The sequence below is a fragment of the Montipora foliosa genome, chromosome 1 (genome assembly GCF_036669935.1).
Source record: "Montipora foliosa isolate CH-2021 chromosome 1, ASM3666993v2, whole genome shotgun sequence".
Lineage (NCBI taxonomy): Eukaryota > Metazoa > Cnidaria > Anthozoa > Scleractinia > Acroporidae > Montipora > Montipora foliosa.
The window spans coordinates 29,103,028-29,130,527 of record NC_090869.1 but is presented as its reverse complement, the minus strand read 5'-3'; the positions used below and the strand labels follow the sequence as shown (position 1 = coordinate 29,130,527).

The window sequence follows — 27,500 nt, the reverse complement described above, 5'->3', positions numbered from 1 at the left end:
TTAATTATTAAATCAGAGCTATCCTCTCCTCTCCTCACAACCACCATGTTGAAAGTTGAATTATGGTGTGAAAATATGGTAACGAATCCAGGCCTTTCTCCCTCGTGAAATGAAGATTAGGCTCGTCACACAGTGCGCCGTCTGAATTAGATGTCGCGCCAAAGGCGGACTTAACTCAGTTAGGTTCGGCACATAGGTGGAGCGGCGTCTGAACCCGATAACCCCAAGGGAGAGGTTGTAACTGAAAATATAAGCATCTTCCGGATGCAAAACAAACTTGTGAACGCACTAAAAAAGTGAAAATGAGCAATTTGAACTGACAAATCAAATCAAATTTAAGGTTTCCGACGCGGAAACGCGTTTTAACGCGAATATTCAAGGTTCGATTACGTTGACGGAAACATGAACAAACTCGTTTCCGTAGCATTACTTCGTATATCCGTAAGCGTTATCATGAAAATACGCTAGCGGAAACATGAGTTTCCTTCAAAGGAAAACTGACGGAAACGTACAGAAAAAGTGGTCCGGTTCCGTCATAACCGCAGCCACGGAAACATGAATAAACGACAGGTATCCGCTACCGGAAACACGTGTTAACCGTGGTGTTTCCGCAACGTTGTCACGTGTTTCCGCAACCTTTCAGTCTGCGGATTCTTGGCATTTCGTCCTGTGTTTTGTATCCAGTGAGGGAGATGAGTTTTACTCTGGTCCATGCCGTCGATAATAAAGGAGACATACTTATCGGGACGCTGTTCTGCCTTTTTTTGGTGCTTATAATACTTCTTGCGCTCCCCACTGTATCATTTAAAGAGGGAAAGTGATATCTCGTTAATTTTGTCAAAAATGTCGTACGTTTGTGATCGATTGTTTATTTGCGTTGCTTTTGTCAGAGTGAAAGCATTTATCGAAGAGTGCATAACTTATGGATGAAGGAAGCGGCTCCTGACTGCCTACTGACGCTTTAAGTCCCATATATCTATCAGTACTTCAGTCAAAAATAAAACAAGATAACTTTGCTGTTGCACTGCTTGTTTTAACAAGAAACTGAGAACAACTTACGCCTGCTGTTCCATGTGGAGCTGTTTTTTTTTGTGTCCAGCTCATTCTTTTCTCCTTGTTGCGTGTGGCTCTGATGTGTTCGTTTATAAGAAGACAAACTCTGCATTCTGTAAAACAGTTTCTCTACAAAACAGCAAACGGCAAATACTGGAGAGTTTAGGACATAACATGTAGAGAACTCAGCTTATCACCTGTGTGTGAGACACTCGAATAAAAAATACACGGAAACTTATTTGGTTACGGTTCTGACAAAAAAAAACTCTAATTATTACCTTTGGAATCGTCACTTCGGGAAAAACACGTTTCCACATGCGTCTAAACTGTGAAATCTCAAGGGGTTTGCCGGGTCGATTTGTTGCTCCCTCTCTATACATTTCATACACTTTCTGGACGGTGAGGCAGGCAGGGAGTTCCTTGCGGTTAACATCCGGCATTACGTTTGCGAGGGAGCTGACAAGATCCGAAAACCACAGTTCTGCCTCCATAGACCGTTTCATTGTCAGAAGCATTCCAGTACGAGCGTGGATGGGGCTGTTCAACCCTCGCCTTTCTTTGGCAGCCTTCCACATGTGAAATCTGTAGGAAAATGTTGTTTCCGTTATTTTTGCCACTACTGGTACTATATTCCTTTAAAATAAAAATAATAATTTTGGAAATCGGTTAATGACAGTGGTACTCTTGAAGGTGAAGGCAGGGTAAATAGCACACGAACAACCGGGGCCCACACGGCCGGATCTGATGTTCTTTTCTACAGCATGAAGCAACTACTCCCCCCTGGACGGCATGCCAGTCCATCGCAAGGTTACCGCCTGTAGTATGTAGCAGGTACTGGTTTATACACCTGGGTGGAAAAACAATATCTCGTCTCAGGAAACAAAGCGATGAAAGGGACGGATATCCAACTGACAACGTTAAGATATGAAGTGCAAAGAGCTAACCATAACACAAACACACCTCCACTATGGGACGTTATCAACCAACCTCTGTAGACACCAACAACAATAGAGAAATGTATGACTTCTGGTGGACGAACAAAAGAAGCTAATGAGAGGTCTTTCGTTTTCATCCACCAAAATGACGGTGATGACTTCACGTGAAAACCTCCTATTATTTCCTTACCTTCCATAAGACAATCCATGACACAGGATCCACGCTTTTTGGCATACCTCCCTTTGCTCATTTACGACGTAAGATAGTCTCCATTTGTTATTTTCCGTGCAAAAGAGAAGAAATGTAAGAGCCACTGTCCTTGTTCCTCTCTGTCTTTCTCCCAAAATTCAGTCCTTGCCTCTACCATGTCTTTCAATGTTAATGTGTTTTTTAAACAGTTGTCTTTACAACATTTTGTATTTTTCGTTTTACGTATGTTTTCCGCTGACAGCATTTCCTTTTTTCTTGACAGTTTGGTGGTCTGTTTCGCAGCATAGGACTTGGTTGCATTTTCAAATAAGACGATTTCCTGCAGGAAAAAGTGAGAATTTCACAACCCTGCGCAGGACAATATGCATCGTCCTACATAATAAGCTGTGTAAACAATGTTAATCCTACCCGATGATCGCCATTGAAACTATTGTCCACGGCTGAACGTAGTGGGTCAATCTCTTCACACTGGGTGCCAGCGTCCTTTAAGAAAAATTCATAATATCAAGAAAACATCTTCGTTTTTGCAAGATTGGTCCAAGATTTGTTGATGTTTGACTGGTCAGGATTAAATACTATTTCTTTGGTATTTTTACTTCAAGGTACCTTTGATTATAACATGATACATTACCATGAGACGTGGCAGCTACTGAACTAAGCATTTTCGGCTTCGGTTTAGGCCCAACCTTTAATGGCATGATGTTAAAAATAGCACGTTGCCAATGAGATGATTGGAACGTTCTTATTTCCTACAGAGCTGAAAGATTTTATAAACCTTACATCTATTTACCTCCGAACCAAATTGGTGTTCTTCCCAGGTTTCATGGTCACTACCGTCGCTTGAAAATTCTTCAGAATCATACGATGCACAGTTGCACGCCCCGCCACAAGGACATGGACTTACGGACTCCTTCCTTGCAAAATGTGGTCTCTAAGAGTCAAATATGGCTAATTAACAGTTGTCTTCAATCAGATCCAGAAATAAAGAGTCGAATGTTTTTACTTCCAAAGATGTTATGATGCGTTACAATGATCACGTACCTTCTTGCCTCCTCCTCTCAGTCTCAAAACGGACGGTCTTGACGCCTTTTGTTCCTCCTCCAAAGGGGAATATTCCTTTAAAACCAACAATAACACAAAACAAAGCGCACTTTGTTATGTAGCGTTGTTGCAGACCAGTTCAGATAAAATGTCACGAAACTAAATAAGTAATTCGATGTTCCACGTCAATAAATGGATTTGATTATCATTCAGTGATTAAAACGAAAGCCGACATTGATGCCATATTACATTAGATTTGTTTGTACTTACCTTCTTTTCTTGATATAGTCCACGAAATGTGAGAACTACCCGCTTTTCCAACACCTCTTTTGTTTGGGATAGCGGGAAAACGTTTTCAGCGTAGGTTGACAACTCGTCATTTAGATAAGAGATCAAAGAATATCGTGCAATGTCCATGTCCAAAAGATGAAACAAGAAACATGGTGGGCGAGGAGGCCTCTTATCCTTGTCGTTGTCGCCGTTTTCGTCATTTCCATTCCCTCCATTCCCGCCAATGATATCAATGCTTGAGCCTGCGAAAGCTGCTAAAGGAGTGATAATGGGTAAAAGCATGCTGCGGACGACAATGTGTTCCAAGTTCTATTAACAGTCTCAGGCCATCGGCCGTTTGGTAAGAGATATATGACAGCCATTGAAAAGAACAACACAAGAAGGAAATTCGCGAAAAACCTTTCACAATGGGACATGATGGCTCACACAGTACCAGCACCGACGAATATTACCCACGATTTCTCACTTTTTAGCGCCAGCTTTATTTTAGATCTTCGAATTTGGTGCCTTGTCGTCACGTGATTAACAAACGCTATTTTTTCATTTGACTACACGTGGAATATTCCGCTTGGGGACAAATTGCCAACGCTTCTTTCGACAATGGCTAGTATACATTATCATAGTTATTGGAAATTGCCAAAACAATAGCTACCGGTACCGTGCCTTGAATAATTTCCCCCTTAAATCGCTGTCTAAGCTTGATCAGTTAACCGTGAGTTATCCGGGGGTCTCAGTTTTAGTGTCGCGGAGGAAATATCTTTACTATGATAAATCGCGAGAGCATTTTCCTCTGAAAGGAATCAAAATTTTGCGCCGGCTCAAATATTACTCAGATGTGCTCGTGCGTTGGCATTTCTTTTAGTAATAATCTACACACAGATCAAATGACAGCTGGGAAGTGAATATATCGCCTGTGAAAAGGGTGTGCTCGATCGTGGTATCTGTCATGAACATGTCCACAACTTCGGTAAAAATTACGCCTCATTTACGTCGGAACGGTTGCAATACGAGCTATAGGCGCAATTTCACCCCGTTAAATGTTGGAAAAGGGTAGCCTCAAGTTGCAATGAAACTCTCGCGGGTCTCAAGGTGTATAATGAGACAAATTTGGCATAAATTCTTAAAATGCACCATTAATTAAACATAATATTCTTCACGATAACAAGCAGTAGCATCTTAGTAATTCTTGTTTATTTGTTTAGTGTGCAGTTTCTTTAATATCGAAGTGTGATTTAAATGTTTGACTTTTAGATTAACGCATTATGCTCGGCGCGGTTTTCGATACATTGACCTGCACGAGACCTTTCTTGGTAAAATGACACTAGCGTATTTTAAGGATATAGAAACACCGGTTTCCGCTATTAAGGAAAACTCCGATCCCAAGCAAAATCCATGCAATTCAGTGTGTGTATATTATTAAGTGTGCTTATAGTTCTCTTATACGTACTACAGTCAAAACTGACCTATTTTGTCCTCTTTAGTTTCACTGTGTAACATTTGACCCGAAAGTAAACCTCTCAACTGTCTTAACCGTTGAAAGTGTCTTCTCTGATGTCAAGTTGCTACTGACACGGGAAAAGATGTTATTCAACGGTGGGACCTTTGTCGTGAATAATCAAGCTATAAAAATATAGCTTCAATGCCTTCTTGAAAATAAAAAGCTACATGTAAGAACCAACTCAATCTGGCGAGGTGATTCGAAACAACAAATAACGTTAGAAACAAGTGGAAAGCGAGAGTTGATTAATTTCAAATTTTAATAAGGGGTGGTAGATCAACGAATTTGTTCACTCAATCAATTTTCTCATACTCGACTTCATGAAAGAAAACTTTCCAAAAGAAAGTAAAATTACAGCATTCTCACATTTGCGCGGTTCCTGTCGCCTTTTGGGCGCAGGCGAGGGCCCCAGCCAACGTCATTTGTTTCTTCGCTGAGTTCATCTTCTCAGTCTGCACGTAGGGGAAATTTCCCATCATTGCGGATGTGCAAGCTATTCCCGCACTAAAGACATCCAAGACTCTAATGGCCCTTAAAACTCCCAGGGTTTATTTACCCGACTAGCCATTAAAACGTGCATTGGATGACTGTTGTTTTAGCGATAACACGGAAATTTGATCAAAACTACTGTTCGAATTAATCGTTTTGGGGATCGGTAACAGTCCGTAATGAAAACTGTTTAGGCGGTGTTTGATCACAAGGTACTGCATCTCTACATTTTTTTTAATACCAAGCCATTCAAGATCCATGATCAAAGCATTCACAAAACGTTTTGCAGCGCTCATGTTCTGGCACAATTTCACGGAAATTTGTCAACTCTACGTAATCTTTTCGGGGGTTGAAAGCGGGGGTTTGGAAGCTGAAGTAGTTTCCTGATCAGGGATTGAATATTGTCGGAAACCCATAAGGGTTGAAACGTGTAACGGCCCCTTGTGTGCTGGGAAACAAGCTTCTGAATATTCAATTTGCTAAGTACCATATTTGGAACAACAAGAGCGAGGGGTTTCCAAATATGGTACTTAGCACTGAAACACTCAACCAATCAGTTCGCACTGAATATTCGGAAGCTGTGAACGCGCGTTACACATTTCAACCCTTATGGGTTTCTGATATTGTAATAAAACGCCTGAAGGATCGATATCTCAAATAGTGGTTCACACTGTGCTTGACACAGAAAAGGTTAATTTCTCCTCCGTTTACGATATTCCGTGTGGAAGACAACAGTTGTGGTAATTAAGATGGCAGGGTTTTACACCGTGCCGTTTCAGAAGATTGCCCCTAAAACCGCTGAAAGCTCAAAAGAGTCAAATACCCCACTGGACAGTTTTATGGATGTTGCCAAATGTTTACGAGCAATGATTTTCAATTTCATGAGGAAACAACTGGAATCATGTGAAGTCTTTAAAAAGGGCGAAAACGAAGAACTTGACAAACAATTGGATGATTACCTGACATATCGTAAAAACAAGACCAGAAACAAGGTACGTAAAAGCAATGTCTTTGTTCTCTATTTTTTCCCAACCGAAGTTTTCATTTTCGCCATTCATTCCGGTATTTGCCGAGTCTATGTTTTTCTAAACAAAATAGGACTACCGAAAGGAAAGTTATGTGGCACGCTTCTCAACCGAATGGTGGGCGACGTTATTACGGATAGAACAGAAGAGACCAGTTAATAGCTACTTCTTTCAATGGCTAAGAGCAAAGTCGACAGAGGAAGAAATATTGCACAATCTGGAGGCCTTAGAAAAGGGAGATGTAAAATTAACGCAGCTAAACATCAAGGGAAAAGTAAGTTCAAAATGTTTTGGTCGCCAAGCCATGTTCAGCTGGTTTTCAAGTGTATTACCATATTGTTTTTAGGAATCTGTTGGTTCTGGTGGCTCCTCAGTAACGAATAAGGAGACTTGGGAAAACCTGCAACATGAACTTGTAAGTTTGGCCATAGTTAGTCCCCTCGACTAACTATGGTTTGGCAAATGGTATTCACTTTTAGGAAAGTTATCAAAGCTACCATTGTGGCTCATCTAATAAATTGTTGTAGGTTGTCCAAATTCAGGATCTCCAAAGTCAGCTTAAGTCCGAAAGAAACAATCACAACTTGGTAAGTTAGATAAGAATATTGAGGAAAATTAGCTCTCTTTTTTAACTTAAATATCTTCGTTCTATATTTTGAATTTCTTACTTTGACAGGTTAAAACGTCCGAATCCAAATTACTTAAGAATATCGAGGGACTAAAAAACGAATTGAAAGATGAGAGAAAGACAACATCAAAGCTACGTGATGAGCTGAAACAGGTAATCCTATTATTGTGTAGGTGTCGTACCCTTTTTCACTTTTATTTTAAATTAACGATCAAATGTTTTGGCGTTTGATGTCTCAGACCTTGGCCGAAAACCAGTTACTCAAAACTAAGTTGGAAGAGTGCGCGAGAAATAATGAGCGACAACAGATGTCTTTGAACGAGGTAATTCAACGTATAGGTACATTTGTTATTGCATGTAATAATGTCTTTAAAAACTTCGCTAAATTTTAATTGTTAATTTATCTTCGACAACTAGAGAAAAACGTTCACACTTTAGAACTATTAATTCATGCTTTTCATTTACTTTAATAATAATAAAAATAATAATAATAATAATAATAATAATAATAATAACAATAAATAACACTTATATAGCGCTAAAACTGTAAAATATTCTAAAGCGCTTTACATAATAAAAATCCTTTTCTGACTGAAAAAGAAGAGAGAAAATGAAACAGAAAACGACATAGAAAATTACTGATAATAAGCAAGTTTAAGCCCAATTCAAGTATCCCGAAGTGAGACACAACAAGCGAAGACATTTTTATCTGGCCAATATGCTCACATGCAACATTTATTTTAATTAAACTCCATTAGGAAACAGAGAGACTCAGAGCGGAGATACAGATTTTGAAGAGAACTCGTGTTGAGCAATACATTAAGCCAGACTCAGAGGTATGGCCACTCTTGCTTTCCCAATCTTTCCGAGTAATGCACCGGTATTGCATAGGTCTTACCTTCAAATCTATACATCAAGCTCTGTTCATTACACTATTGATCACGTGGTACCTTGTCATCATGAGCTAATTGCATTTCTCTTTCACGTTTTTTCGCGTCCTGGATATGCATGTAACCAATCTCCTTGCCACTAAATAAATGTCACTGATTTGATTTCTTCACAACTAGGACGCGGATTCCACCAGCTTCCGCCAGCCAAACGACAACTATGGCGAGAGTATCAAAGATATGGCAAGTGATGATATATTCTAATACGCAATTACAGATAAGTGGAATTCATTAAAAGTTGTTTTTTATCAAATTAAAAAATGCAAAACTGACGAAATTTGTTTTAAAAAATACTAGGACGGCACGCCTACTAAATCGAGAAGGGCTTCTGTAAAAATGAAAGTCATCGGAAAGTCAACAACAATGTCTAGGAGTTCTGAGGTAATCAGGAGTTCCCTGCTCTCAATTTCTCTGTTATTTTGTTAGATAATGCGAGAAGCTCAAATAATGGCTTTGCCTGTTTAAAGTGGTCTGCCTGTTCAGGAAAGAGTTTGACCTTTTTTTTTTCGTTTTCTTGTTTAAATTTAATAGGTGAGGGAGGGCGTTAGTCTACTGATGGAGCAAATGACCTTCACCGATGCTGCTGCAAATACGGATGATGTAGAGGACAACTATCAGGTAAATGTAGGGATGTTTGTGCCTACAGTTATTTACATCTATAATGTAGTGATATGATAGCCATATCGTGGATTTAATCAGGTAAATTAACCTGCATCAAAATTATAAGCATCAGATTTTGTTCGCGACAGTTACCGGAACCTGACGAGGAGAGCAACCTAACGGCAGCCAACAGAGAGAAAAAAGGACAAGGGAAATCCTCGCTGATGGTAGGCCGGGTCTTCAGCATTAACTAGTGGTCATAATTAGTGTTGTTTGGGATATACTTTACTGGAAAACCCACCAATTTAAGTAGCAAACATTGAGAGATTAATTTTAGTGAGGTGCAAGTTTACCCTTCTGCCGTGAAAAATTGTTCATTTTCAATCAAAGGTCAAAGACGACCACAGCGTGACTATGACTTCGACCGGTGATGATGCTGAAGAAATTTGCGAGGTGACTTTTAACAGGGATACCATACACAAAAGATTGTAAAGTTTGTCATTTTGCAAGGAAAGCTTTTAAAAGACATTAAATTTTCAGGTGGATGACTTCTGGGACTTAACTAAGCACCCAATTTTAGAGGAGGTGGTTGGAGTTTCGCATTGCGGAGAGCATTTGACCATCTGAGACATTAAAACAATCCAACCAGCGATGCCAGAAGTGGACAAAATGAAAATGCGCCAGCATTCTAAAGCTTGCAAGGAGGGCTGGCTGAACGACACTGTAAGGATCTGTAAGGATCCCTGGACATTAGAGTAAAATGTCAGGGATCTATGAAACGAACTACTACGTCAACGAAGCCAAACTTTTATATTAATATTCCGCTTATTCGATCACAGGTCATAAACGCAAGCTTGAAAAGGCTAGCTGAAACTGCCAAGAAAAACGTGAGTATCATAAATCAAATATTACTATGGTGTAGAATGTCAGGCATGTCCTCGCCCTAATCTCGAGGATCACACAAGAGGAAAGTCTGAATTCACAGAGTCGTAATTTGCGAAAATGGAAGGTAACATTCAATTGGTGTCTACATCGTCCGGAATCATTTACTGTGTTAATAAGTAACAACCACCCAATGTATGCGTTTTTGAAGGGCAAGAAAGTGATAGCAGCGAATTCCTACATGATGGAGGCGTTACAAAGAGGGGCAACGGAATTCAACACTTTGAAAAAATGGGTGGCAAAGGTAAGTGGAACTTCCAACGATTCGCATAGAAAGAGAAAAACTATCACCTACGAACATTTTCTGGTTAATTCCATGGAAAATGAGAATGAATACTACCCTTCTATGAATAATGGAAACTGTTTACCAAAGGACTCACGTTGATTTTGTAATAATTAAAAAACTAAAATAAAATAAATTAATAATAATAATAATAATAATAATAAATAAGGAAAATAATAATAATAAATAAGGAAAATCTTCCTATTGTGGAAAGTACTTCACTTCCCCCCCCCCCTCCCCCCCAGATTTCCAGATTTAAAATATAAGCCGGGGTCACAACTTCACTTCGAAAAAGAGGGCACTGGAAAGCATCCCATTTGCGATAAATTTGCCGTTTCAACGTTAAGTAGCCTCATCGACTTGTCAATCAAATATCTTAATTGGGCATTCTAAACTTCGTGGTGAAGCCTCTAACCAAACGGAAGGGGTCAACCAATGGAAAAAACGAGAAACATGACCAGCAAAGATGTTTGTAAATAAATAGTACATGTAACCTTTTTTCTTGTAACTGTAGGAAAAAATTTTCCAACAAGAAATCATCCTTGTGCCAGTGAATGCAAATGGTCATTGGACGTTAGGAGTATGGTAAAGTAATATGTAGCTAAGAATTACTGAGTTCTACATATATCCTTGCTGTTAAGATTCTACTAACAAAATGTAGCGTGACCTCGCATGCCAAGCCTATACAGCTAAAAGTTACTAAAGTCTTAAAAATTGTTTCGCAGGTCATTAACTTCCATGAAAAAAGTTGGCAACATTATGACAGCAACTTTGACAGCGCAACAGGGGGAACTTCTGCGAACGGAGAACTTTTTTTTACTTGTATCCGGTAATCAATTGTTGGCTGTTTTTGTTTTATTGCATTTAACTTAGAATTACAGTACAAGCCGATATCATACTTTATAATTTTTTGCAGAAAATTACTTTAAATTAACAAAGTGAACCCATCGGATTGGAGAAAATCATCACAAATATCACCACAGCAGGCCGACGACCGAACTTGTGGACTTTACGTAATCAAAGTAAGCCAAGGCGGTGGTATCACAGCTAGCTATCATCATTTTATCATGTTTCTTGTCCAATGATTAATTTACTCGTGGTTGCGCAGACTTCTATAATTTAATGCACCGACATCGCAGTATGCAAAAAATTTATTACATTTTTTTTTTGGTAATCATAGATCGCTGAATGCATTTGTAGTGGAACGAAGCTGTCTCTTAAACCGGTAAATGTTAGGCAATTATAACCCCCTACTTATGCTGTCTCTTTTTAAGCCCATTGTGATCCTCTCTCGTTTACCAACCAACTGGCATCACAGTAAGCAGAGTTGTTAATTACGTCCTCAATAATTGTTCACTGCTGATCCTTTTGCTAATACTGATGTCAATTTCCCTTTGCAGGAAGAAGTGACACCTTTTCGTTACGAAATTGCCATCAACCTTCTCAAAAAACGACAGTGAACAGAGAAGGATTGTGGATGAGCGACTTTTTTAGGGGAACAGTAGTAACGTTCCCTGTGGAAAGTTACGTTTGAGTGCTCGCCGTATTTAAATCCAAATTGAAAAAAATGGATAACTAAATCAAATTATTAAATGATTAAATCACAAAAAACAGGTTAAAATTTTCCTTTAAAGCAATTGATGGTACATTGCCTCGAAAGGTCGCGGTGTAGATAACAGGCGCTATTCATATTTGAACGCGTTTGGGACAAACCGTTCACAAAGTTACTCTGCGCTGGATCTAACTGCATAGCAAGTGAGCAGTCAATTGTTTTCTTACTTTTTTTTTCATTTTCAGCAGATCCAAAAAATAAAAGCAACAAACAATCGAACAATACCTATACTGTTGCAGTGTTTTACTGTAGAAATGCATCAAATTCACCTTGATACAAAATTTTAAAATATCTGCAATTTAAAAACGCTATGTGTAAACGGACCTGTAGAGTCCACACTCCTTCATTAATTCCCTGTTGACCTAACGCCTGAGAGGTTTGTGTTTTCCTCTAGCTATTTCATGCGTGTTCTAATCTATCGCGATTCTCATTGGTTCTTCCCTGTTGAACCTTAAGTTGATATCCACGTTTCTTGGGCGAAAAGCTACTTCTTACCGGCTAAAACCTCGTAAAAAGCATGAGGACACTGGTGACGTCCATCATGGAAAGTACCCGAATGTTTTTGCATTTTGTATCTCCCAGAAAACTACTTCAATTGTCTAGGAAGGAAACACCAAAGACTGATTGAATTTATCACATAATAATGTCGGGACTGACGTAACCTTAAAATAATTTCGTGCTGGTTTATGGCATTTCTCACGAATAACTACTGGTTTCACAGCTTGTAATTTGAAAGCTCAGAATATATTGCGGCTTTGAACAACACTCAGAGGTAGCACTTCCAATGCCAACAGAATATAAAGCTCAAATTTTGCGCTCTGCCCTTCTCGACGAAATGAAATGGTGATCCTTTATTTCTACTCCACGGAAACCCTTGTAAAAAAGCATCTCTAGAAAGTCTAAAAATTCATTCTGTTTGTCACTGTCACAATCGCGTTTGTGTCGCTTAATTTCCCAACAGAACTTCTACCAATTTATGTTTTATCCTCAACTGAGATAAACAACAAAAAACGTATCATGTTACATGTTACAGGTCACGGCAACTAAACTGTACAACGCGTTAATTTTGACAAGTGTTTGGTCCACTGCAGGAATTGCCTACTACGTTAACTATGAAATAGAAAATAAATACTTGGGGAAAAAACAATATTGCCCCTATAGTTTTCTCACAGTTTTCCTCGGCGCCAAACCACGAACCAATTTCCGCAGCGGAATATTCCGCGGAGACACGAATTGCACACTGACGCATGTTGATTTCACTTACACCACAAATCATCTGGCGTCATCAGATTAAGTAAGATCATCCGAGTTGCTCTGAAAGAGCATGGGGTTACGCGCGTTCTCCAAGGCGGACGACTATTGCCGTGGAAAGCTTCGATTAATTAAACCTTGTATTTGTTGGGCAGACTTAGAGAACCGGTTTTTGTCCGTTGCCGTAATGAGAAACTTATACCTGACACACTAGATCTCTGGCAAATTGTGGAATACAGGCATGGGGCGCTAAAGGAGCTAATATTGGAATGAAGGCGGGAAAAGGCGCTCTATGGGCCACCTGTCCTTTGCTTACTCAGACGACGGTTTTACTAGTCAGCCGGACTTCATCTCCGCCATGGCTGCAAGTACCATCCAAAGAAAGGAGCTCAGGTTGTCTGGCCTCGTGACTAACGAAGAAAAATCTAATTGGGAGCCTAGGCAAGTCGGAGAGTGGCTCGGCCTTGTAATCGATACCATCGCTATGCAATATAGAGTACCAGATAAGAAGTTAGCCAAGCTGAAATCCCTCCTCGATGGCGCTGTCAGTGACAAATACATAACCATCCGGCAACTGGCAAGGATTGCAGGTTCAGTCATCTCCATCAGTTTAGCCGTGGGACCCATTGCTCGACTATGCACGAGACAGATGTACTATGCCATCGAATCAAGGATCGGAGGCTGGGACCAATGCCTAACGCTGTCACCGGCACTCTTAGAGGAGCTAAGGTTTTGGTTGTTCAATATTGACAGCTTCAACGGTTTCGCTATCAGACCTCCATGCTCAACCTCGCCCACAGTCATTTACACTGATGCCAGCGACTTCGCATTTGGCGGATATTCAACCAGTTTGTCTGAGCCTGCCGTACGTGGCATGTGGCTACGTGAAGACGCTTCAAAGAGTTCTACGTTCCGCGAGGTGAAAGCAGTCCCTTACGTTTTAATGTCTTACGAAGAAAAGCTTAAGTCATCTAGAGTAGTTATCAAGACCGACAGCCAATGCGCAGCCCGCGTCATTACAGTTGGAAGCACAAAGCCCCATCTACAAAGCTTAGCTATGGACGTTTTCCAGCTATGTTTCAGACAGGGTATTACTCTCGAGGCTCAGTGGATTCCCCGTTCGCTCAACGATAGAGCAGATGTGCTAAGCCGCTTTATCGATCCTGATGATTGGTCTGTTCATCCATCTGTCTTCCACATGCTAGATGCTCGGTTTGGTCCACACACAGTGGATCGCTTCTCTTCCCACTACAATTTCCAGCTACCTCTCTTCAACACCAAATACGCATCACCTGGTAGCTGTGGCGTTGACGCGCTTATCCTAGATTGGTCCGGTCACAATAACTGGTTATGCCCTCCAGCAAACTTAATAGTGAAGTGCGTCCGCCATCTCGAATCCTGTCGTGGCACTGGGACACTGATCATTTCTGAATGGCCATCAGCTTTTTTCTGGCCGTTTCTGCACGCCGATTCCAGTTCCTTCAAGCCCTTCGTGAAAGAGGTTGTGCCGCTACCAAGGATAAAAGATCTCTTGTTGGAAGGCCCAGGGCAAGCGATCCTGTACAAGAGGAGGCAGTCTGTTTTTGTTGGCTGCCCAGCGTTTAGAATTTTAGCATTACGGCTCGAGTTTATCTGAATCGTTTGTTGTTGCTATGGCACGTTTGCGCGTTTTGTCGTTACTAATTACTTATGCAAAAGCCATTTAGGCTATGTAAGCCATTTAGGCTATGTAAGCCAATTAGGCTACGTAAGCCATTTAGGCAATGTAAGTCATTTATGCTGTAAGCCTTTTAGGCAACGTTAGCCGTTTAGGCGATGTTAATAACTTGGTTTCCCCTTTCGCGGCTCTCTCGCAAATTACGCTCGTGTGTCCGTAATTTTAGCCACCTTCGGCCTCCTTATGTATGTGCATTGTAATAACCCGCGCAGTTGAGGGCGGTGCGGATCCATTTACTCACGTGAGGTGTGTTCTTGTTTCAGTACTTTACAGATATATTCAGTAAAGGGATCTGGTCCGACGCCAGGGAGTTGGAGGATCCTGAAATGGTTGTTCTAGTCAAAGAGCTGAAAAATCTTCAGAAGTCCTCAAAGGCAAGTTCAACGCGTTCCAAGTATGCTTCAAGCTGGAAAGCGTGGTGCGCGTGGTCATCATCCACTCTGCACATCCCTGAGATACCTGCCAAGCCCCTACATGTTGCTCTGTTTCTGACGGAGATGTTTCTTTCATGCGTTGAAAAGGGCACCAGATCTTTGGCTCTTGAGTCAGCCGTCTATGCTATTAGATGGGCGCATCGCGCAGCCGGCTTGAATTCACCGACGGACCACCCAGTCGTGCAATCCACTCTGGAGGGCACGAAAAGAAAGCTTGGACGGCCGGTGAATCCCAAGGAGCCAATCTCCTTGGAACTTGTAGAGACACTTTGCGTGAATTACGCGTCCAGCTCATCCCTTAGACATCTTCGATTTCTGGTCATCCTACTCCTTGGCTACGCAGGGTTTTTACGTGTCGACGAGCTGCATTCGTTAAAAGTTGAGGATATATCTATTGTCGACGACCATATGGCAATTTCCGTCAGGAAGCGAAAAAACGACCAGTATAGAGAAGGCCACACATTTACATCGCCAAGTTGGGGAAGGTCACTTGTCCTGTCACAACGACTGGAAAGCTCCTTGTTCATTTATCTGGTTCCAGCTCGGAGACGCCTTTAATTAGGAGAATCGTGAAATCAAAAAAGACAGAGCGCTTTCATTCCACGAAAGGAATTTCTACTACTACTATTCATGAGGAGTTCAAGAGCCACGTATCGCCATTTGCCGTTAACATACAGCAGTTAAGCATGCACAGCCTGAAATCTGGTGCAGCATCGAACTTGGGTTGCCGTTCATTAGACTCTGACCTGATTGACAGGCACGCCGGTTGGCGCTGCTCATATTCGAAAAGGCGCTACATCAAATATTCAAAAGATGATCTTCTCAAAGTGTCCAAGTCGTAGAACTTATAAAGAGCATTATGAACAGTCCTGTCAGGGGACGAGGAGTAGTCTCGGCCTGACCCAGATTTCCTACATTTCCTCTAAGAGGTTTTACAGTTAGGTTTTTTCTGGCCTCCCTGACTCTCCTCCATCATTTTTGCTCAGTATTGTGTAAAGCATTTATTTGTAAGCATTAAACACGGTATGTTGTCGTTTACCGACCCATAACCAATAACTCAAGATCTTGCCTTGTCATGTTATTCCTCTTGGTTATGGGTTCAATAATTCTGTAGATAAGGGCAGAAGACTAGTGCTTGAAGTCTAAGTTAGTTGAACGACTGCTACCGCAGTGCCGTAGTCGATGAACAATGAAGTCTAAGTTAGTTGAACGACTGAGAATTGACACTGTCACTAAAAGCGTAATTATGTAGGACAGCTCATTAACCGAACTGCAAAATGAAAGCTAAAATTTGACGAGAATGCTTAGGACTAATCAGTAAACTAGTGCTTTCTTCTTCACACGATCTCGCGAAAAGTGTACTCAACCAAGCTGCAAAATGAAAGCTAAAATGTTACGAGAGTTCTTAGACCTAATCACTGAAACGAGCACTTAGGCTAAATCAGTACACGAATGGCAATAAAATATTATTTCATGTTCTCATTTTTGTGGATACGATGTTTTCAAAAAAGTCGCACACGAGTCCTGAGAATTGACACTGTCACTAAAAGCATAATTATGTAGGACAGCTCATTAACCGAACTGAAAATGAAAGCTAACTCATGAGGTAAATTCATATTTATGAAAGCTAACTCACGAGATATATTCATGTGTAGTGGGCTTGTTTCGGCTCGTGGATTAAAGAACGAGGTATATTCATGCGTAGCACGCTTGTTTTGGCTCGGGTATATCCATTTGTAGCGTGCTAGTAGAATACCTTGGGTGTTTGAAAAAGTGTTTGCTATCATATGATTCACAAAATTAAAGAAAGGGTACAAGTAATGTATTTTGTTTTGTTGTTGTTGTCGTGGTAACAAACAAGGCATCGATGCGCTCGATTAAGCAACGGAGTTGTTATTCATTTTGGTGACTACAGGCCTGCGGAAGCAGCATTGCAACTCGAATGCAGCACTGCGGGAGCAGTTTTTCAAGTCAGATATTTTGTGGGCCGGGTATTCTGAAATCTAGCCCTTGAATATTTGCCAGCACAAAGAGTTCGAGTTCTCCATATGACAATTCCAGGCATTTGTTTACATTTGAAAGCACAGCTTCATCAGAAAACTGGTGGCAACATTGGGCCTTTCTTTCCTTCTGTAAGAGCACCCAGATTCATCCTTTCAAAACTTTTTAACCCTAGCTATGATCTCTTCGTTTTCGAACACGTAAAGTTGATACTGCGCCATGTTTTGTTTGATGTACAAGTAGTCGAATGGTGTTGCGTTACCGTCACTGTTCGATCGCTATTCAAATTAGGTAGTGTTTACTCACGCATTACATTGGATGCATGTTCATTTCTTTCGAGTTTTGGATAAGGGAAGATAATTTAGTTTCTTTGTATACTTTGAAATTCACTTTCTGTCGTATAGGCTCCTGCTTCTTCGGGGTAGTGACCTACAGACAAATCTAACTCTTGTTGTGGCCTTGTGTTCCCTTTCTTTTCAGTGTTCTGCGATTTTTGCGATTTTTCGCAAAATTCGCAATTTTCGCTAAAATTGATAAGATTGCAAGTCGTAGTTGGGGAATTGTCTTCTACGATTTTTGCGATTTTTCGCAAAATTCGCAATTTTCGCATTTGCGTGCAAACCTGCACATAAGTGGACACTCCACAAAGAGGTAAGGCAAACACAGTAATGACCATGTAAAATCAGTGGTTTGGAGGTTTGATATTAAACCACTGGTTGTCAATTTCATTTCTTGCATCTTGAGAGACAAATTAATTTATGTGGATGTTAGAACTCGTTTAGCCAAAGGACTCTATAGCAAAGAACAAGGCATAGAGTTATCCCACAGTTACTCAGCTTTGCTGGAAATAATTCGAACAGTTTGAGCTCGCCGCTTGAAAATTGAAAACGTTTCTTGGCACAAATTAAACAAGGTGTGGGTCACTAATGATCAGTAAAGAACAGTAATGTTCTTGAGACTAATGCGATTGTTAACCCTTAGGGCCCTAACCACGCACACATGCATGGAAAATTACAAGCCCCCAGGTTTTGCTCGTATCTGTAGATCTGAGTGAGACTGGGCCTAGATATTTTTCAAAATGGCGGACAGAATAAAAATTTTGGACTTTGAAGCGAGAGTTGGTCGTTTTTCTGTTGTGTTTGAGGAATAGTCGTAATTTCTTGTCAAGTGCGTGAAGATTAGTTAGCACTTTAAATATGGCGGTCACTTCCGAACGAAATAATATGGTTTCTATTCAGAATTCCGGGGAAATCTTGTTCGTTGATGAAGATGATTTTCCTCTAGCGAATCTTATGGAACACGTGCAGGCTGACGACGATTTTGAGTTGGTCCAGGATGAAGAAGAAGCAGACACACCGAACAAGACACTTCCAGTGCCTCGTGGTCGCGAAACAACAACACAGAGTGGAGCAGAAACATAAATCTTAGTCCTGACTTGGATTTTGATCAGCCCACAGGTCCAAAAATTGAGCTGGAAGAAGACATGAAACCAGTGGATTTTTTTCAGCTATATTTTACCGACGCGTTTTGGAATCATATAGTGGACCAGACCAATTTATATGCTGAGCAGAAGAGAGGGCCTGAGGAACGATCAATCTGGTATGCTCTGACAGTTAATGAGTTGAAAGCTTGGATTGCTTTGACACTGAACATGGGAATCGTGAAAAACCATCCTTACGCCTCTACTGGAGTACCGATGAAAATTTTAAAACTCTATTTTTCTTGGCTGTGATGTCAAGAGACAGGTATTTCCAAATAATGAGGTACCTTCACTTTGTTGACAACCAGGAAGAGGTGAAAGACAAGAATTCACCTAACTATGATAAGCTGTTCAAGGTAAGGAAGTTACTAGATCTTCTGCTACCAAGATTGCTAGAGGTTTACAACCCAGAGAGAAATTTGTCCATCAACGAAACTCTCATAAAATTTAAAGGTAAGATTTATTTCCGCCAGTTCATTCTCATCAAGCCAGGCCACTTTGGTATCATGGGGTTTTTGACCTTGTCAAAGGGTGTAATTAGGAGCACACGACCTTTTGTTTGCGGTCATGTCTCTAGGCAGTGTCAAGTTTCCCCTGGGTCAACTTGATCTCCTGATGTTTCATAGGTCATTTGCGGCCTCTCGTTGTTCGTTTTAGCATCCCATGTACTTGTCTCTCCACAATCTTCCAATGTGCCCTTCAATGATGCCTCTATCCACCAGGCAATCTACTGCGAAATCCGAATCGTCCTTGAAAGTTCTTTTTTCAGAAGACATCGAAAATCTAACAGCGTTTTCAGAAGAGCAAGAACATTCCGAGCCTTCGGGCGCTAAGCCAAAGAAATCCTCCACCAAGCCTAAGAAGAAGGACAAAGCACCATCGCCTCCATCCCAGCCAGACCAGTCCGCATCGGTGGAGAATCTCATTCTTTTGGAAACTCTCCGCAAAGAGAACCTCGCCACGGAACTAAAGATCGCGGAAGCCAAACTGGAGCGCACGAAATTGTCCGCCAACTCTTCGCTGGTTGCCCCACCCCCATTTTCGCCTGTGAAGTTGGAAACAGTGATTGCGCCTTGTTCAATGCCAGCCGCTCCTGTGCAACAGTTCACCATGCTGGATCAGCTCCCCACCAAAAAGAAAGCGAGGACTTCTCTTCCCAACAATTACCTGTGTTCTGCTAAAGGTACGGTCGATTATGACAAGCTTGATCTTGCAGAGTTTGTTAGTGGGTTCTTGGAATTTTGCAAGAAGCAGCTGCAGTCCTCTCAACCTTCTCTGTTGGCCCATTTGCAGCTGTTAATGGAACGCACGATCACATATTCATGGTTCAGTGTCCGAAATTTTCATTTTTCAGTCCATAATGCCACTGAGCAGGGCAGACTAGCCTGGTCCCGGTCGGACACGATTCGCGATCGTGCTCAGACTATCTTCACACATCAGGATCTGAGATCTAATGCTACCATCCCGTCTCATCCAAATGGTAATTCCCAAGTTTGCTCTCGTGCCAAGGAGAATTATTGCAAGGGGTGGAATTACTCCGGCAAATGTCATTGCAATATCAGTGATGCCTCTTACAAGCGCGTGCAACATTGCCGTGTTTGTGATTCTTCTGAACATGCTATGCTCAATTGTGCCAAGCGGAAATATCCTGTTCCTTCTCACCAGCCCTCACCTCCTTTATCAGAACAATCTTCATGACTACAATCTTTAGTTCAGTTGTCCGACGAAGTTCGTGCATGGGGCATGGGGCACGCCCTTAATGCTTTCGGCGCCTAGCGCCCTGTGCATTCCGGCTTTCACCTCGATGTTTGGTCTCAATATCTAGAGCTTTATGAGGACAGAATCATCGTTGATTTCTTGCGTTTTGGCTGGCCGATTAATTTCCATTCTGATGTTTTGCCTCTTTCCACTTTTCGTAACCATCCTTCAGCACTTTCTAACACGGATTGTTTGACCTCATGTATTGCAAAAGAACTTGACTATCAGTCAGTCATGGGTCCATTTCACTGCAATTCTTTTAACACCAACTGTGTCGTTTCACCGCTTATGTGCGTGCCCAAGTGTGACTCTACCGATTTGCGTATAGTCCACGATTTGAGCTTTCCAGAGGGTTCTTCTGTTAATGACAGTATCCCTAAAGATCATTATTAGCGCAGTATTTCAAGTTGCGTTTTCCTGGCATAGATTGTCTTGTCGAATTTATCAATGACAAGGGTCGCGGTTGCCACGTTTTCAAGAAAGATCTCAGGCGAGCTTATAGACAAGTTCCCGTCGATCCTGCAGGTTATCCATCGCTGGGTATGTCCGTCGATGGCTCGCTATTCTTCCATACCTCACTACCGTTTGGTCTTCGCTCGGTGACTTTGATCTGCCAGCGAACCACTAAAAGCGTCTTCGACATCCTTACCAAGGAGAGATTTTCGGTCAATGTTTACATTGACAGCTTCTACTGTGCGTATTTCTGAATTGCACCAAGAGCTGCACAAATGGTTAAACAAATCTTTGTTCACACGACACAAGCTACAGCAGTTACTTGGCAAATTGTCCTTTGTGTCTGCTTGCGTGCGCCCTGGCCGGGCGTTCATGAGCCGTTTGTTACACGCCCTTCGCGCTTCTTCCTCACGTCCCAAGAACACTTCTCTCCCGCTCACTGTCGTTCAGACCTCGACTGGTGGCTGTTCTTCCTTTCACAGTACAATGGCATTCGGTTATTCCTTCCGATGTGCTCATTTTCAATCCTGACCTGTTTGCGACTGACGCTTGCCTGTCCGGTTGCGGGGTGATTTATTTCGGGGAGTTTTTCCACCGCGAATTTCCGGATTTCATTCTCTCTCAAGATCTTCACATCAACAAACTGGAACTCCTTACTGTTGTGATCACCATCAAATTGTAGTCACGCAAGCTTGAGGGCCTCAAAGTAGAGCTGCTTTCGGACAATTCTACCTGTGTCTCAGTCATCAATTCCCAGTATTCCTCTAATCTTTTCATGCAGCAATGTTTACGAGAACTCTGGCAGCTCCTTGCCTTGTTTAACATCCAGCTGGTTGTTCGTCATGTTCGTGGGTGTGATAGTTGGCTCGCCCATTCATTAAGCAGATTTCACACTGGAGACTTCAGTGCTCAGTTCCATGCATTATCCGCCAGCCTGCAGTTCTCAGAGTGCCCTGTCTCAGACAGTTTGTTTCATTTCACCGTTACCTAATATGTTCCTTTTATTAAGTTTCTATTTTTGACGGTGTCTCCTTTGCAGAAAACTCGCAGACTTTACTGGAATACGCCTTCCAGATTCAGTTGCGGGCATTTCAAGAGTCTACGAAGAAGAACATGAGAACTCAGTTGAATGCGTTTATTTTATTTTGTGAATATTATAACTTGGCCCCGTTTCCGGTCTCGAAGCGGTCATTCTTAGACTATTCTCAGCGGTCCTACCTCGTGCGTGTAAAAGGTAGAGTAGACAAAGGAGTTATGCCATTCTCTGGAAGCTGCAGTCCAACAAGCTCAAGTTGTCTTACAAAACCAAGCACAAGAAGGTCAAGCACCGGCGACGTTAGCAGAACAAGCTGAAGCACCACTAGCGCCAGAGGAACAAGCTCAACCGCCTGCACAAGCACCAGTGCGAGCAAACGAAGTTTCTTTGGAGATTTGTGAAACTTTATTTTATCCGTTCGTTGCCACGTGTTTCGTTCTGGCTGTCTAGTATTTCGCTTCCAAACCCTGTAGGTTGTTTGCCCTACGCGAGCTGTTTTTCATTTCCACTTAGTATATTATTTGCCCTGCTTCTTAACATTTGCCCGCTTTTCTAAGGGCTGTGTGGGCTAAATTTTGTTAGATATATTATTCGCCCTGCTTCTTAACGTTTGCCCTTGTTTCGTATGGGCTGTGCAGGCTAAATTTTGTCTGATATATTATTTGCCCTGCTCTTAACTTTTGCCCTCGTTTCGTGTGGGCTGTGCGGGCTACATTTTGTTTGATAAATTATTCGCCCTGCTTTTATTGTTTGCCCTTGTTTTATGTGGGCTGTGCAGGCTAAATTTTTATTTGTATATTCGTTCTGCTTCTAAAAGTTTACCTTCGTTTCGTGTGGGCTAGTGCGGCATGTAATTTTGTTTCGTTTACCGTATTACACTGTATTTAAATTGCTTTTAAAGTTTACCCTCGTTTTGTGTGAGCTCAGCGGGCTACATCTTGTTTTGCATATTATTTGCCCTGCTTTTAACGATTGCCCTCTTTACGAGTGGGCTGTGTGGGCTAAAACTTTGTTTTGTAAAATAGTCACCCTGCTTTTAACGTTTGCCCTGGTTTCGTGTGAGCTGTGCGAGCCGTGTTTTGTTTTGTATATTTTATTCGCCGTTCTAAACTATTTGCCCCTTTATGTGGGCCTCGCGGGCTAGAATTTTGTTTGGTTTGTTTTCGCCCTGATTCTCAACCTTTGCGCTCTTTTCATGTGGGCTTCGCAGGCAATTCTGAATTTGTATGCTTGTTTATTTTCATCTTTAAAACCCCCTTTTACTATTACTCTGCCTACAGTTCGTTTAGTTGTTGCGCCTCCTTGTTTGCCCTTTTGTTTTATTCATTTGCGTATTTACCGCTCAATTACACCAGCAGTCCCGCTGGGGCTAGTTTATTTTGCCTGTTGTATTTAATTCTGTTTGCCTTTTCTCTCCCTATCTTTTATTATAAAAGCAGTTTGTTTATTATTACTTTGAATTTATTCTTGGATTTTATTATCAATGTTTTGTCGCTTTTAGGGCTTAGTTTTGACTGCCCATTTTTCTTTTTTAGGCCTTACAACAGCGTATTAAAGCTCTCGAAAGTGCCCAAGGCACCTCAGTCGAGTCATTGATACAGAGAATTTCATATTATGGTGGCAGAAGAGTTGAGGACTTCGACAAGTACGAAGCACTTCATTACGCCGAATAATTAGCTTCTGTTGCAAAGTCCTCCAGTCACCCCAAGGCTGCCAGCTATGATGTTATCGCTTCGACTTTGAGAGAGAAGCTCCACGTCCCAGCTGAGCAGTTCAAGGCGTATTTCCTTGCTTTGTTAGCTGACAAGGATTTTTCCCGTGTTATTGAAACATCTCGAAGGTTGACAAGTCTTTCCAGCGGTCCACGCCATTTCGCACACAGACGTGTAGAGGAAGTTTGCCATATTGGCAACTGTATTTTCAAGCCTATCAGCGGCCACCCTCTCGTGTTATTTGTTGCAAATGTGGTGAACCAGGGCACAAGTCACCCCAGTGTTGGAAGTGCGCTCCTTCTCGTCAGCCTTCTTCTGCTGCTCAGCCTTGATTTAACCATCCTTCAACATAATTTTGTCGTATCATCTTATGCAATAAAGATTTTTCTTTACGCGAATAGTGCATTGTTTTTACTTGCCTTTTGTTTCCTTTATTTTTTGTTATTTCGGGGTTACCGTCTTTAACCCTTCAACTTTTATCCCTTAATACCGACTTATATTTTTATATACTTTATTTTGCCCACTCGCTATAGTATTCTCCACTCGCTGTATTGTTGTCCACTCACTATATTGTTCTCGCTCCTCTTTCTTCTTCCCTCAGGTGGCATTCTCAAGGAAAACGAATGTTCCCTCTCAGATTACCGGGGCTGAGTTTGCCATTCCCTGGGCCTTCCCTATTCTTTCTTCTGTTCTAGTTTTTCAAGATGACTTTTCATGACTGGGAGAAGACTCCCAACTTTGATCCTGCCAAGATTTCTGTTAACTCGCCACGTTGGGTCAATTATAAGGGATCTCTTCTTACTGAGGCCCAGGAAATGGCAGACAACGCCCATATTAGTCAAGATTTCATCTCCTCAGTTATCGTGGGAGAAGTGTTTGCCGACGCCTCCCTTTTGGCCTTCCGTGACTCAAGTTCCTTTAGAGCGGGTGAACTCCATTGCCATATAGATCAATGGGACAAGTTATTTCAATCGTCTGATAACAATTTCTCTGAAGCACTGGACTGGATTCATAACTTTATCCACGTTGACAAGTTTTTTACCCATTATAAAGGAAGCTATAAGGGAGTCAATTATAACTGCGAAAGACCGCCTGCTCGCATTTTTGCTAATCATCCTTCTTGTAAGGCGTTTGCCCAGTTTATTTCTGATACTCTTATCGAGAGATTAGCTTCAGGCGCCATCTCCCTATGGGGCAAGGTAGGGGAATGTCCACCTCCACACCTGGTCATGCCGCTTACAGTAGAACCTACCAAACCACGCCTTTGTACTGACGACAGATTTCTCAACCTTTGGATTCAAGACCGCCCTTTTAAATTGGACAGTGTTCAGCACTTACCCAAGTCTGTTCTCCCTGGCTTCTTTCAAACTGTCTGCGATGACAAATCCGGTTACGACCACATCCAACTCTCAGTGGACAGCGAGACATTTTTTGGATTCTAATGGGGCAGATGGTTTTTTGTCAGTTGTTGTATTCCATTTGGTTGGAAATCATTCGTTTACATTTATCACTCCACTGGCCTCCTTGCGAATCTTAATCGCTTAAAAGACTTCGTTTCTGGGTTTCCTCGTCCCTAATTTCTGTTTTTGTTAGGATGGGGTTTTCAGTTTGGGGTTCTCGTTTTGAGGATGGGCATCTGTTTGTGCGGTTTTTGTGGTTTCCGCCGTGGTATTTTAGGGTTATCTTCAACACAAGACTGTTGGTGCCCATACTCAACAATAGGCGTGAGGGAGACAGGTGAGAATAGACTACTATTCTCAGCGGTCCTACCTCACGCGTATAAAAGGCAGAGTAGACAAAGGAGTTATGCCATTCTCTCGAAGCTGCTAAGCAGTTTATATTCAACATGTTGACCGTTCTCATTCGTTTCCTTTTACGCCTATCCTTCTCAGGTCTCGTTTCTGTGGCTTTTTCCCACCCTTCCCACCTCAGCTTTATATTAGGATTATATTAGTCAACAGATCGAGACTGTTGGTGCCCATACTCAACAATAGGCGTGAGGGAGACAGGTGAGAATAGACTACTATTTAGTTTTTCTTTTGTGTTCACTATCCTGATACCTTTCAATTATTAGTTACATCAATATTTTGAAGCATATCAATAGGTCACTGGATGCCGATTTTTCTTTCATGCATGACTATGATGCCTTTCTCACCCTTCGGGCGCTCTGCTGTGTCATGAGTGATTCTGTTCACATCACTCATCCAGTCACTATTGACATGCTTCTTAATTGCTTTCAGCTTTTCAATTGGGCAAATTCATTAGACGTTTGCATGCATGCTGCCTTTTTAGTCGCTTTCGTTTTTGCTTCTTTGAATTTCTAACTTAGTTCCTTATAAGTCATTCGATTTGGGTTTTAATAAGGCATATTTTTTAACATGTTCGGACGTCTCGTTCTCCGCCGCTGGCACGGTTTTACAAGTTTATAGAACTAAGACCATTCAGTTTCATCAGCCCAGTTTCTGCGCTCAAAAATTATTTTTCTCTTGTTCCTGCACCCTTAGAGTCGCCCCTGTTTATGCTATCTGAAGGTAGTGGCATTAAGCCTGTTCTTGCTTCTCATTTTAATCGCTTTTTCAAAGCATGCATGCGTGCCGTGGGTTTTAAACCGCAACATTTTTCATCTTGCAGTTTTCGTCAAGGGGGCACTACATTTGCATTTAACTGCGGTGCGCCTTCTGAGTTTATCAAAGCACAAGGTGACTGGCATAGTGACGCTTATTTAATTTACCTCAAGCTGTCTACGCAGAAGAAACTTGACATCCTGCGCTCTATTTCCACTCGCCTTTCTCATATCTCGTTATAACTTTTATCTTTTTTTTTTCTTTCTCTTTCCCGTGGGTTTGGGGTTATTTCATTTTTCCTCCCGTGCTTGTTTTCAATAAACTCAGTGTTGCCCCAAACTTTTTCAGTGTGTTACCTCTTTGTGTTCTCTAATTAGTGTTTCACTCTTGCAAAGGCAAGGACATGTGGACGTGTTTCATTGACATCCACCTAGTTTTGCACAGTAGATGCTTCTATAATTCTATAATTATAGTATAAATCTTCTAGAGTAAGAATGCGCCTTTGCAAATGATAATGCCCGCAAATAAAAGTAAGAGAGGCGATCGTGGCTCAATAGGAGAAGAGACAAGTACTGCGAAGAAGACGGCCAATATGGCCGCCGACAATGGTCCAAGAATTGAAGAATCTATACACAAGATAAACAAACAAGAACAGCCAAGCCTCCTCGAAATCAAGCAGTTATTGGTGGATATTAAGATCCAAATAGCGGCGGTACTCACCGAAAATCTAAAACTTAGGAAGGAAACTGAAGAATTAAAAGACTCCGCAAATTTTAATGAGAAGGAACTCAATGATCTGAAGGACTCCTTGCTAAAGACGAAGAACGAAAACAAGACCTTAAAGATTTTCTGGAGGAAACGAGGAGAGAGCTGAAAGCGGTGAAAGATGGCTTTAGAGAGCAGAAGGAAGAAACTGAACAATTGTGGTCTGCTTTCGACGATTTGGAACAATACACGCGAAAGAACTCGCTAGAAATACACGGAATACCACAAAATGCATACTCGGATACGAATACGGCAGTCATTACAGTGGCCGAAGCTTTGAACATAACTGTAGAGCCCGAGGACATCGAGATTTCTCACAAGCTGAGGAGGGGCACGGCTATTATAGTTAAATTTTGCAGTCACAAGGTAAAGTCCAAAATTTACAAGGAACGCGTTAAATTAAAGCATGTTAAAATCTCGGATCTTTTTCCAAGTTATGCTTCCACTGGACAACAGCACCGAATTTTTGTTAATGAGAACCTTACAGCTTACAGGAGAAGGATTGTCGGAAAAGCCAACAAACGAAGGTAGGAAGGAACTCTTACTAGTGTTTGGACGTTGGACAGTAAGATGTACATTAAAACCTCGCCTGAAGGCGCCCCCGTAACAATATTTTCTGAAGATCTAGATAACTTATAACTGTTTTGGAATGTTTCACGGCTGCTGGAGAGCGTCTCTACAATCTGCAAAGCAACTGAGAGCTACGAACTTTTCTCGCGACAAATTATCTTTTAACCTTTTTATCAGTTTTAGTATATGTCTTTCTGTTGGTAT

At 41.6% G+C, this 27,500-nt stretch overlaps 3 protein-coding genes and 1 pseudogene across 3 annotated transcripts; all 4 read left to right on the top strand.

The window, feature by feature from the left end:
* The first annotated feature begins 6,267 nt into the window (after positions 1–6,267).
* On the top strand, positions 6,268–11,403 carry LOC138012467 (uncharacterized). The gene is made up of 10 exons (XM_068859247.1): positions 6,268–6,510; positions 6,890–6,958; positions 7,071–7,130; positions 7,220–7,324; positions 7,411–7,494; positions 7,930–8,007; positions 8,650–8,736; positions 8,868–8,945; positions 9,812–9,904; positions 11,344–11,403. The coding sequence occupies exons 1-10, from the start codon at positions 6,268–6,270 to the stop codon at positions 11,401–11,403; spliced, it is 957 nt and encodes a 318-aa protein (XP_068715348.1).
* A 1,761-nt stretch (positions 11,404–13,164) lies between these two features.
* LOC138012459 (uncharacterized) lies at positions 13,165–14,442 on the top strand. The gene has a single exon (XM_068859237.1). The coding sequence runs from the start codon at positions 13,165–13,167 to the stop codon at positions 14,440–14,442; it is 1,278 nt and encodes a 425-aa protein (XP_068715338.1).
* Positions 14,443–14,849: 407 nt separating this feature from the next.
* LOC138012451 (integrase/recombinase xerD homolog) lies at positions 14,850–15,515 on the top strand. The gene has a single exon (XM_068859225.1). It carries the CDS (start codon positions 14,850–14,852, stop codon positions 15,513–15,515), a length of 666 nt encoding a protein of 221 aa, XP_068715326.1.
* Positions 15,516–20,430: 4,915 nt separating this feature from the next.
* On the top strand, positions 20,431–26,203 carry LOC138012439 (uncharacterized; annotated as a pseudogene).
* Positions 26,204–27,500: the final 1,297 nt, after the last annotated feature.

Bases quoted from the DNA above. Each gene is read 5' to 3' on its own strand.
- LOC138012451 (XM_068859225.1), top strand. From the start codon at position 14,850: ATGGTTGTTCTAGTCAAAGAGCTGAAAAATCTTCAGAAGTCCTCAAAG.
- LOC138012459 (XM_068859237.1), top strand. From the start codon at position 13,165: ATGGCTGCAAGTACCATCCAAAGAAAGGAGCTCAGGTTGTCTGGCCTC.
- LOC138012467 (XM_068859247.1), top strand. From the start codon at position 6,268: ATGGCAGGGTTTTACACCGTGCCGTTTCAGAAGATTGCCCCTAAAACC. The intron at 6,511-6,889 runs GTACGTAAAAGC...TATTGTTTTTAG, and splicing joins AAAACAAGACCAGAAACAAG to GAATCTGTTGGTTCTGGTGG. The intron at 8,946-9,811 runs GTAGGCCGGGTC...GCGTTTTTGAAG, and splicing joins AAGGGAAATCCTCGCTGATG to GGCAAGAAAGTGATAGCAGC.